The 13,357-nt window shown below is 37.9% G+C and overlaps 1 protein-coding gene across 1 annotated transcript in view; it reads right to left on the bottom strand.

Annotated features, from left to right (window-relative positions):
• Positions 1–1,342: 1,342 nt before the first annotated feature.
• Positions 1,343–13,357, bottom strand: part of LOC145691102 (uncharacterized) — a 31,747-nt gene continuing 19,732 nt past the window's right edge. Inside the window, exon 3 of the mRNA XM_081766790.1 lies at positions 1,343–3,766. Within this exon, the coding sequence (XP_081622916.1) occupies positions 2,449–3,766 (1,318 nt within the window). The 3' untranslated portion in view covers positions 1,343–2,448. The remainder of the gene's footprint in view (positions 3,767–13,357) is intronic.

The raw sequence follows: 13,357 nt of genomic DNA, 5'->3' as shown, positions 1-13,357 counted from the left end.
TACTAACATAAGAGCTTGTACGGTTTTGTTTAATAGCTTATTACGTAGCAAGTTAGAGTATGCGTCAATAGTATGGACTTACTATAAAAAAACAGGAAAGAAATATTGAAAAAATACAAAATAAATTTTTACGATATTTGTATTTTAAAATGTACAGGGTGAATTCCCATGATATAAGAGTTTCTTACAACAAATTATTAGACATTTTTAAATATTCGCCATTAACTACACGAAGAGAAATATCTCAATTGATTTTTTTTATTTAAATTGGTCAATGGTATTATAGATAATCATGAATGCATAAGTATGTTAAGTTTCAATACAGCCAAAATGAACTTACAGACTAGAACGCTATTTTATACTGTAAAATCTAGAACTTCTATGCATATGAATTCCCCCCTAATTCGAATTTGTCGAAATTATAATAATGTATCTAAGGACAGTCCAGAGATTGATCTTTCTTTGCCATACTCTTTATATTTGAAATTGTTGAAACAAACATTAGGTAAGAGGTGTGTCAGATGATTATTAAAATATTGTATAAATTTTCTCTATTATATCCTTTATATTTGCAATTGTTGAAACAAATATCAGACAAGCAATGCATGAGATGATTATTCGAATATTGTGTACATAGTTCTTCTTTCCTATTACGTTATAGATGGAACATTGTTTTTGTTTTTTACACCAATGCCAATCAAACGTATATCCTTCTTTATTTTATTTCATTTTTATTTACTCGTCTTTCTTTCTATTTTTCTTTCTCTTTTAGTTTTATTTTATTTTTATTAGTGTACATGTATATTAGTATCTGAATATAATTTAATTGTAAGCCTATTGTAATTAGGACACCAGTCCTGTTATAGGTGACAAATGAATAAATGAATAAATATACAATGAATGGTAATGCTATATCAAGAGTATATTCAATAAAAGAGCTGGGAGTTACAATGAATTTTAATTTGTCATTTCATGACTATATACGAAACCTTATAAAAGATGCGTATAAACGATTAGGGTTTGTAATTAAAAATTCAAAATATTTTCATAAGTTGTATACCATTATTGTAATTTACAATGCTATGATTAGGTCAAAGCTAGAATATTGCTTTCTCATACGGAATCCATATCAGAAATTTCTCCAGGGACAGCACGAACAAATTCAAAAAAATATTTTTTAAAAAGGTTATATTTCTTAAAATATAATATGTGTGCCTATGAAAATAAAATACCATATGTTGCACTATTGAAAGAGTTTGACTTTATATCGTTAGCTAACAGGACAGAATATTTTGAAGAACTATTTCTTTATAAAATCATAAATGGAGTAATGCAAAACAGATTTTTTTACATAAAATTAGTTTTAATGTAAAACAGAGTAATTTAGGAAGTGGAGATCTATTTTATTGTGAGGTATCCAAAACAGAAATATATAGAAATTCGACACTTATAAGAATATGTTCGAAGTATAATTTCGACAAAGAAAGAGATGGATTTGGATTTTAGGGAGAATATCAGGAATTTTAAGAATTAGACAAGTTTTATAAAAAGTAAAATATTTTATAACTGATTTGATAGAACGTTTTATTTGTAAATGAGTACATAATGGTTTTATTAACATCAAGTGAATTTTTAAAATTGTTTTTACTTAGTTTTAGTAGAATTGAAAATGAAACTTTTTAGATGTTACATTCTTACAAATAATATGGATATTTTGGTTTGTTTAAATTTATATGTCTTTTTCATTAACTTTTTGTATTTGTGTGTGTTTTTTTTGTATTTTTGTGTTTCAATATAATATATATACAAATGTACCTTGTGTAAGCCTACTGTAACTGGAGCTTGTACTCTGTTGAGGTTAAATAAATAAAAAAACATGTGTCGCGAAATTTTCGTGTCTAGTAAATCCCTTTCCGAGACACCAGTCGGTTTTTCACCCCTATGCATTAACATGTGTGTTGTCAAATTTCCACGTCAAGAAAATCCCTTTCCTTATTCTCGACACCTGTGGGATCTTTCACCTGTAAGTATTAACGTGTTTTGTCCAACATTCAACGTTGAGAAAATCCCTTTCCACATTCTCGGCACGTGTGAGGTTTTTCATTCGTATATATTAGCATGTGTGCTGCCAAATTTCCACGTGTAGTAAATCCATTTCCGCATTCTAGGCTCGCGTGGGACTTTTCGCCCGTATATATTAACATGTGTGTGCCCAATTTTCCACATTGGAAAAATCCTTTTCCACATTCTTGGCACGTGTGGGATTTTACACTCGTATGAGTTAACATGTATGTCGCCAAATTTCAACGTTGAGAAATTCCTTTTCAACATTCTTGGCACGCGTGCGAATTTTCACCCGTATGTGTTAACATGTCCGTCGCCAGACTTGCACGTGTAGAGAATCTCTTTTACATTCTTGGCATGTGTGGGGCTTTTCATTCGTATGTATTAACATCTGTGTCGCCAAACTTGGACGTTGAGGAAATCCCTTTCCACATTCTTGGCATGTGTGGGGCTTTTCACCGTATGTATTAACATGTGTGTTGCCAAATGTGCAAGTTGAGAAAATCCTCCTCCACATTCTTGGCACGTGTAAGGTCTTTCATTTGTATGAATTAACATGTGTCTTGCCAAATTTTCACGTCTATTAAATCCTTTTCCGCATGTTTGGCATGTGTGCGATTTTTCACCCGTATGTATTAACATGTGTGTCGTTAAATTTCCACGTTGAGAAAATCCCTTTCCACATTCCTGACACATGTGCGGTTTTTTACCCGTATGTATTAACACGTGTGTCGCCAAAGTTGCACGCTGAGAAAATCTCTTTCCACATTCTTGGCATGTGTGGGGTTTTTCACCCGTATGTATTCCCATGTGTGTTGCCAAATGTGCAAGTTGAGAAAATCCTCTTCCACATTCTTGGCACGTGTGAGGTTTTTCATTTGTATGTATTAACATGTGTCTTGCCAAACTTTCACGTCTAGTAAATCCTTTTTCGCATTTTTGGCACGTGTGCGATTTTTCACCCGTATGTGTTAACATGTGCTTCGTCAGGCTTGTACGTGTAGAAAATCCCTTTCTACAGTCTTGGCATGTGTGGGGCTTTTCTCTCGTATGTATTAACATGTGTGTTGCCAAATATGCAAGTTGAGAAAATCCTCTTCCACATTCTTGGCACGTGTGAGGTTTTTCATTTGTATGTATTAACATGTGTCTTGCCAAATTTTCACGTCTAGTAAATCCCTTTCCGCATTCTTGGCAAGCGTGGGATTTTACACCCATATGTAATAAGATGTGCGTCGCCAGACTTCCACGATGAGAAAATCCCTTTCCACATTCATGGCATGTGTGGGGTTTTTCTCCCGTATGTATTAACACGTGTCTTGCCAATGTTGAACTCTGAGTAAATTCCTTTCCACACTCTTGGCATCTGTGGGGTTTTTCACCCGTATGTATTAGCATGTGTCTTGCCAAACTTCCACGATGAGTAAATCTGCTGCCACACTCTTCACACGTGTAATTCCTCTCACCAGTATGTATTACCATGTGTGCAGCCGAATATGAACGATTAATACATTCCTTTTTGCACTCTTGGCACATACAAGAATTTTCTGCTGTATGTATTAACACTTGTGTTGGCAAATGTGATCGAGAGATTCCCTTGTAAACTTCCTTTTTAGCACGAGGTTCCTTACGAAAATGAGAAATATTTTCCATTGGTGTAATGAACGCGTGTGCTCTTCTGGAAGGAATATGTTTACGGAATCTGCAAAAAATTGAATAAACACGAAATGGAAATATATAATATGAAACGCCACAAAAATGGAAGGGTTGGTATATAAAGTATAGCACTAATAGGAATATATTTATTTTGTATTATACTTCATTTGCATCTAAAATATGAGGGGTTCTCAAGTAGTGATGAGTAATATTCCGTAAACTTATGTACAATCACAAAGAAAATTGAATTCTATTAGTATATTATGATTTCATAGGATAATTCGTTTCTTATCACTGTTAATTATTACTGTTATTATATTACTGTTATTACTGTTAATTATTACTGAACAGCATTATGTTATTATATTTAGAGAATACCCATAAATGTATATTTACTTACAATATGTTCTATGCGAGTAAATATGTGGAAAAAATGGTATAGTACTTCCACATACTTTTACACCGCAAAAACAGTTTAAATTTAAATGTAAGTGGATTTTCTAAACTTGATTCTAATATTGTTATTATAAATATATTAAATTTTTATGTTATAAACAAATTAGGTTGCGTAACTGTCAGAAGACACATGTTTCACCATGTCTCAGACACAGTTGCGCATACATTACTAATAAAACTCCAATTGACTAAAGCAATATATATATTTTAAGATTATATATTTGTGCATAATCTTAAAATATATACACAAACATATGATCTTAATATATATATTCATCCTCACGGCATTGTCAAGGCTCTATATTTGTATTTTACATTTAAAGTTGCAACCGGGTGTCTCTGACTTCCGTATTCGGTAGCCCGATCATCACCCCTGTTCTTCGCGCGCAGAGTCATTGGAAGAACTGAAAACGTACTCTGTACACAAAGAGTTTATGGTTGTGAACTCGGAAAGCCTGGTACTTCTGCTTGTCAAGGTCAAAAAGTGGGAGAAAAAATGATGTGTAGAATGTAAAGAGGGTGCAACAGTGTCTGATGCTTGTAAGGGAACATATTCATTTGTAGTTCGTGCACATTCCGCCTGTAGCGCTACTGTGGCACAACGTATATTGTAACTGTATAACTCTTGTACATCGCTAGTAGGTCTATTCGCGTTAGTAACGACCGAAACTATGTTGTCAGCTCTGACTGCGATAAGGCACTGTCGTGCTGCTTTTGCTTTTCTTTTTTCCCCTTTTTCATTTGTGAGACGCCAAACATGTTGTTTTTGCTTGTTGCACGCGCTGAACGGGTTCCTGCGAGCGAAGTATTTAAGAAGTTGACTACATATTCTTGTTTGCGATAGTTTTAAATTGGTTAACTGTTGTAAAATATACGAAAATAAAGCTGTACTTGTTAAGGTATATTAGTCGACGACGTAGCTACTGACAATGTTGATTACAGATTTTCTCGAGGAAGAATTTAATTACAGTAGAGGTGAAAAGGAGACGTCCATTTAGACAGCCCCCCCCCTTATCAGACTCAATCGGAAATGGTCTCAATGTGCAGGCGAATTTTTCGTTTGTACACACTTAGGGGCGCCGTCAGAACGAAAACAAAGTGGGGGCTGTCTAAATGTTAGTCCCCCACTATGTACAATTGAATCAGAAATTGTCGCAATCGTTTGTACATCGTTCGTACAGAAATCTGCAAGCAAAATTTTCGTTTTTAGACAATTAGGGGCGTCGCCAGAACGAAAAAAGTGGGGGACTGTCTAAATGTTAGCCCCCCAAAATGTCCAATTCAATCACAAATTATCGCAATCGTTTCTACACCTTTTGTACAGAAATGTGCAGGCAAAAGTTTTGTTTGTACACAATTAGGGGCGCCGCCAGAACGAAAACAAAGTGCGGGCTGTCTAAATGGTAGCCCCCCCCCCCACCATGTCCAATTCAATCACAAATTGTCGCAATCGTTCCTACATCGTTTGTACAGAAATGTGCAGGCGAAATTTTTGTTTGTACACAATTAGGGGCGCCGCCAGAACGAAATCAAAGTGGGGTCTATCTAAATGGTATTCTCTTCCACCATGTCCAATTTAATCACAAATTGTCGCAAGCATTCCTACATGGTTTGTACAGAACTGTGCAGGCGAGATTTTCGTTTGTACAAAATTAATGGCGTCGCCAGAACGAAAAAAATGTGGGGGCTGTCTAAGTGGTAGCACCCCAGCATATCCAATTCAATCACAATTTGTCGCATTCGTTTCTACATCGTTTGTACAGAAATGTGCAGGCCAAATTTTCGTTTGTACACAATTAGGGGCGCCGCCAGAACGAAAACAAAGTGGGGGCTGTTTAAGTGGTAGCACTTCACCATGTCAAATTCAAGCAAAAATTGTCGCAATCGTTTCTACATCATTTGTACAAGAATGTGCAGGCGAAATTTTTGCTTGTACATAAATGGGAGCGCCGTAAAAACTGAAACAAATTGGGGACTGTCTAAGTGATAGCCCCCCCCCCAAATGTCCAATTCAATTACAAATTGTCGCAATCGTTTCCACGTCGTTTCTACAGAAATGTGAAGGCTAAATTTTCGTTTGTACATAATTAAGGGTGCCGCCAGATCGAAAAAAAGTGGGGGTCTGTCTAAGAGATAGCCCCCCCCCCCCCCACCATGTCCAATTCAATCACAAATTGTCGCAATCGTTTCTACATCGTTTGTACAGAAATGTGCATGCGAAATTTTCGTTTGTACATAATTAGGGGCGCCGCCAGGGCGAAAACAAAGTGGGGGACTTTCTAAGTGATAGCCCAATCACCATGTTCAATTCAATCACAAATTGTCGCAATCGTTTGTGCATCGTTTGTACAGAAATATGCAGGCGAAATTTTCATTTGTACGTAATTAGGGGGCGACGGCAGAACGAAAACAAAGTGGGGGGCTGTCTAAATGGTAGCCCCCCACCATGTGCAATTGAACCACAAATTGTCGCAATCGTTTGAATATAGTTATAGAGAAATGTGCAGGCGAGATTTTCGTTTGTACCAGGGCCGGCGCTAGAAGTTTTGCCGCCCTGGGCGGTTCTTTCACATGCCGCCCTTTTATTGTTTTCTTTCTCAAATTTTGCCGCCCCTGTATTCTTTTCTTTTTCAAATTTTGCCGCCCATCAGACTTGCCGCCCCGGGTGGTGGCACGGCTCGACCCCCCCGCGCTCCGGCCCTGGTTTGTACACAAATAGGGGCACCGCCAGAACGAAAACAAAGTGGGGCTGTCTAAATGGTAGCCCTCCCACCATGTTCAATTCAACCACAAACTGTCGCACTTGTTTGTACGCCTTTGTACATAAATGTGCAGCTGAAATTTTCATTTGCACATAAATGTGGCCCCGCGAAAACGATAACAAACTATGGGCTCTCTAATTGATAGCCCTCCCACCATGTCGAATTCAACCACAAACTGTCGCTCTTGTTTATTACGGTTTTGTACAGAAATTTGCAGGCGAAATTTTCGTTTGTACACAATTGCGAGCGCGCCAAAACGATAACAAAGTATAGGCTGCCTAATTGGTAGCACCTCCCTACTCCGATTCAAAAGAAAATTATCTTAATTGTTTGTACATCGTTTGAGCAGTAATACGCAGGCGAAAGTTTTTTTTTCTACGCTATCAGGTGCGTGGACAGAACGAAAAAAAGGGGAGTTGTCTAAGTGCTAGCCCCACTATGTTCGATTGAACCACAAATTGTCGCGATCGTTTATACATCGTTTGTGCATAAATGTGCAAGTAAAATTTTCGTTTGTATTAAATAATATACGGATGTGAGTATTTTTAATATCTGCGATCAACGTTAACCGGTTTGAATAACGGTTGCTGAGTTTGAAAATGGTACCTATTACACTAGTCGAAAAAAAAAATCTTTTTCTCTGGCACACGGAAGAAAATACCTGATTCTAATAGACCTTTTCACGTAGAATTCGAATCTGCAATCAGTTTTTCTCTATCACCCTCATTTTTTCCGTGACAGAGGTGTTTTCGGAAAATTTCCCCTCAAATTTCTTTTCTTTTTCTTTTTTCTTTTTTTAAAAAACATTTTCACACTTGTACCTTGGGTACGTTAGGTATATAAACACACAAATTATATTGTATGTTAGCTTGATTTGTACTTAGTAAGCCCTCTAAGTAGCATTATTCTATCTAGAGAAATAAACATATTTATATAAAAATATGCTATGTGTACTGTTCATTTTACAATATTCATTATTGCAGATACAATTACATATAACTTCCATTACAATATAAGCACGGTTTATATCTTATTGGATTTGAAATAAAACATATTTTCAATGATGTATACACCGTGTCAGCATTTTATATCTACTTAATAAATAATACAATAGAAGTGAGTGGTATCTTCTTAATAAATGGACACTTACTTACCTCAACTAATATGTTTTAGTTGTTTACTTTCTTCTGTGTTTGGTTTCTAGAACATCTCTTTTAAGTGTCCAACAGTAATCAGCTAGCATTTTTGAACTTCACCGTCACTGGTATCTCTTCTCCATGGAGGAATTGTCCTGATGAAAATGTTCCCCATACTCATCCTAACAGCACCAAAGTTTTCAGGAAAGAAATGCAGGTGGGAGTCTAGAAAGTGAACTTTAAGTGACATGTTGCAACCCATTTCATTGAATGATTGCCGGAAATCACTCACAATTTCACGGTAATTTGGGGCTTTCTTGTTTCCTAAAAAATCTCTGTTAAACATTTAAATGGACACCAAGCTACTTTCTCAACCAGAGTTAAGAGATCCTCAAATTTTTGGTCACGAATCAAACATCTTATTTGGGTGTCTGCAAAACTCCCTAGCTTCACTAACCCGAGGAATTTTTTCCTTGAGGTAACAAGATCCTGCATTACTTTTGTCCATTGCCCTAACAAAGTTTTTGAAGAGCCCCAACTTTATGTGAAGAGGGGGTAGAATTATCTAATCAGGGCTCACCAGTGAGGAATAAACAGCATTCTTCTGTCCAGGAGTTAATACATGCGTTGGCCGTTCCTTCTTGATGTAATGTTCCGCTTTGTTCCTGCTGTCCCATTCGCAGAGGAAACAACATTTCCTATAACCAAGCTGCAAACCCATTAACAAAGAAATGGCGTAAATCACAGCAAACGGTCCACTTGTATTTCTCATACTGAATGTTTTCTAACACTATTTCGATGTTTTCATAGGTTTCCTTCATATTAGTTGCATAAGCCAAAGGCACTGAAGGAAATTTGTTGCCATTGTGCAAAAGGACAGCCTTAAAACTAGTTTTCGAAGAGTCAATAAGCAATCTCCACTCTGTACTTATGTGCATGTCCAAGTGTATCCATCACAGCACAGACATTATTACAATACACTAAATCATTTTCTTGAGAATAATAGTTTTGAAACTCTGTATGAAGGTTTCGAAAAATACATACTTTAGTGTCACGATGTAGCAGATTCCAGCCTTAAGTTTAGTATCAAGAAGTTCTGTCTGTGTCTTGGAGAGTTTTAAATCCCGTACGAGGTCATTTAGTTCACCCGGAGTTATCAGATGGGGATCCAATGTAGATGTGCTTCCTACATAAGTAGGATCATCATCTTCATTTAGAACTTCAATAGTTGCCTCAAGTACGTAATCCTCATTTACCGTAAGATGAGGAAGAGGTACTGGTACAGGTAATTCTGCACTGTGTGGAAAGGCCTAATTGCTTATGGCAAATTAGGGTACTGTACTGTGTGGTTAGATTTACTGCTTATTTCTTTTATCTGTGTCATACAAAAGTAGCAGTCTGAAGAATGATCTTTTCGTTCCCTCCAGATCATCGGTACTGCGAAGTTCATGTTTCGTCCACCATTTGCCCACCCAGTCAGACGTTTCACGCAAGTACAACAAATGCAGTGAGGAACCCAGTTCTTATCTTGGTCTCCTACACAGCAACCAAAATATAACTGATAACACTTCCTCACAAGTGGAGTAAAACATCGACGTTGTGATTTAAATATCAGCTCCCCACATACATAACAGAAATTGTCCGGTTTATTACACACTTCCTCGACATCTTGTATCCTGTAACGTATCACACACACACACACACACACACACACACACACACACACACACACACACACACACACACACACACAGGAATCTACACTCCATCAAATTCCCACAAAATCCCTCTAGAAATTTCCTCATACAAAAATGGTGAGATGGTGAACACATCATTGAAAATGTTTTATTGGAAGTCCAGTGAGGTATAAACCGTGGTATATTGTAATTTTCGTGGAAATTATATGTGTTGAAGACCGACCCGACCCCACCCGTGACCCGAATTGACTGACCCGACCGACAACCCGACCAGAGCTGACCCGATTGGCCCGACCCAAAGTGACCCGAGTGAACCAACCCGAAGTGACCTAACCCGACAACCGACCCGAGTGACCTGACCTTACAATCTAATCAGTTTGAGAGAGCTAGAACCTTACAAAACTGCCACCAGAAAAAAAAAATGCTGACCAATTCTTATGCATAAACCATTGTTTCGGCTTTTTTATTTGTAGTATAATTATCCTCCTCCTCCTCCTCAGTGTTCTGCCATTAATGACAGGCCAGTTTCTGTGAACTAGGTAAGAAGCTTCCATTTTTGCGATTTCCCGCTAATATCTGTCTCGCAACCCAACATAAAGTACCACCCTCCTTATTACAATCTATCAATTGCTACCTTCTTACACACTCTCGCTCTCCTGATATCACCCCCTTTACTACATCTCTCAGAATGCAATCCCTTAGCAAGATCGAAACTTGTGATCCGTCCATTTTTTCGCTTCCTTATATCGTCTAATATTGCTCTCGTCTCTTGCATTTTTTCAGCATTTCCTAATTCGTTTTCCTCTCTACCCTGCTAACCTTCTTTATTTTACTCCACACCCAAATTTCCAATGTTAAAATTTAGGCATTCAACTTCGAAAATCAAAATAAAATTTGACTGAGTTCTGAAGACAAGTTCTGAAGGCTAAAAGAATAAAAGTTCTGAAGACAACATTATTTTCTAGTAAGGAATGTATATAGAACTTCTTTTAATATTGTTTGCTGTGTAACAAACAACAATTTCATCACGTTAACATTCCGATTTTTCTATTTAAAAACAGCGTTGCTGTCTGATAGAATCATAAGGAACTAATTGCACTGAAATATCATTCTGTAGGGAATTACCTTTTATTTTTTCTTGATTAATTTATCTAGGAGATATTTGCAACGTTATATAAAATTAGCAAGTATTTTATTGCGGAGAAAGTCAAATCACTACCCCAGCAATAATAATAATAATAATAATAATAATAATAATAATAATAATAATCTGAAAGTGACCAAGAAAGGTCTGTCTCTTTGTAGAGGTCTGTGTTCAATTGGCCCTCACACCGTGAGTTGAATGCGAATGGATATAAGGTGAAGGTCAGTTGTTGGACGAGACGAGACGAGACAGAATTTTCATGAAAGGGTACGAGATGATACAGAGCTCTTTCAATAGAAACATATGCAGTTTTCCAGACGAAACTACCTTCACGACACATTTTCGAAACGAGAATGCCCCAAACCAGGTCTCGTGAGCAACACTAGTAAGTATATCCAACATACTACTTGGTTGTGGCTGTTCAGATACACCGTGAACGTGCGTAAGGACTGAGTGAACATGGGGCCTTCACAGAGCGTCATAAGGGCTTGTTTGCTGTACGAGTTCAAATTGCTGCTCCGCGGAGCGGAAGATATGACAGGCCTTTGGTGAGGGTGTCGTGACTACGCGGAGAGTGCAGTGGTATGACGGTTTAAGGACGGTGACGAAACACTCGAAGACGCACCACGTGCCGGAAGACAAACAGATGTTCAAGATAAATATCTTCGGGCAGCAATTGAGGCGAAGACAGACATGTGAGGAACTGGTACTACCTTTCAGTGTAAGTGGAGAAACCATTCGGCACCACCACCATCAACTTGGGAAGCACTGCAAGCTGGGTTGATAGGTCCTACATGATTTGACTTGGAGCCAGAAAGCAACGCGAGCAGACACCTGTGTTTCTTTGGTGTCTCTTCTGAGGAAGGAGCAATATCTGAACAGGGTGTTGACATGTGATGGGAAGTGGGTCCTGTACGAAGCTCCACGGCGCCGTCATTGTTGGTTAGCATCCCATGAATCGGTTCAAAAACAGCCCAAGCCAGCACTACGCCAGAATAAGGTTCTCCTGTGCATTTTGTGGACTGTTCGAGGCATCGTCCATCGGGAACTGCTACCAGCTGGTCAGATCATCAATGCAACTGTGTACTGTCTGGATCCAGCAGTTCTGAATCGCAAAGGGGTCCTCTTGTTACAAGGCAACGCTAAGCCCCACGTGGCTAAAATGACCCAGTACATCATTCTACGCCTTGGATGGAAAACACTATTGGATCCGCCATACTCCACGTTGTACCGTCCGGTTATCACCTGTTCCATTCCTTGGACAATCACCTTAGAGAACGCCAATTCAAACAGCTAGTAGAGGTTCAATATGCACTTGATACCTTCTTCACTTCACGTCCCACCAAGTTGGACTGCGATGGAATCCATGGCCTTCCAGAACGTTTTCAGAAGGTCGTCGAGGCTGATGGAGACGATTTTTGATATTCCAGGTACGTCTTAGGTTACATACCAATGTTCGAAGGTGTTGGTGAAAAGGCAGCGGAACTTTCTTGGGCACTCTTAAAGTTATAATAATAATAATAATAATAATAATAATAATAATAATAATAATAATGTGTCCTGCCCAAAGGCAGATGTTTGACCCGAAGGTCCATGGGTATTGATTCCAGCTCGTACCAAGTAAGTTTTCTGGTGGACAAACCCCATGTGCATGGGTTTTCTCGGTGTTCTCCCATTTCCTCCCACTTTCTTCATTCAACCACTTCAATTATTTCTCATCATCACTGTCTCTCTTAGCGTTGGTGCATAACGTGGGACGTTAACTAGATATTTCCTTTCAATTTCACTTAATGTGACATTTAACTTGACATAGAAACGCAGAAAGGAAAAAAGTCAGTAGTAATATTAATTACAATTACAATACCAATTAGTTAATATAGCGTAAAATTAAAATTTTATTACTATTTCACCTTCAATTAGTCACATTTATCATTCATTCACCAACTTCGAATTGAATTCCACAACAAAGCTCTTTATAGTATTCCGTATAGAAAATAAGTGAAGAATGTGACGACCCGACCCGAGTGACCCGACACGAGCTAACCCGACTGACCCGACCCGACAACCCGACCCGTAACCCGACCCGTTTGAGAGCACTATCAGAGGGGTACTATTTACAGTACAATTTATTTTGTATGGTTTAGCGTACTTTAAGGCTACCATACTTTTTGAAAACAGAAAAAACGGGACATCTTACAAATTAGTAGTAAATATTGCATTTTGTATTAATTTTATCTTTCGAATTTTACTACAGTATCGCACTAGTTATACAACTTAAAATAATGTATTAATATAGTCCATACTCAGTGGCGTATTTAGGGGGAGGGCTTCCGGGCTCAAGTTCCCCACCGAAATCTTACTTACTATAGTAAAGTATATGAAGTATCTTGCAGAATTTTCATATTTTCAGGCAAAGCACCCCCGGAAGTTAGCAAAGCCCCT

The sequence above is a fragment of the Thermobia domestica genome, chromosome 7 (assembly GCF_964235325.1).
Source record: "Thermobia domestica chromosome 7, izTheDome1.hap1.1, whole genome shotgun sequence".
Lineage (NCBI taxonomy): Eukaryota > Metazoa > Arthropoda > Insecta > Zygentoma > Lepismatidae > Thermobia > Thermobia domestica.
The sequence above is the reverse complement of the archived record's forward strand: the minus strand, read 5'-3'. Positions and strand labels throughout refer to the sequence as shown.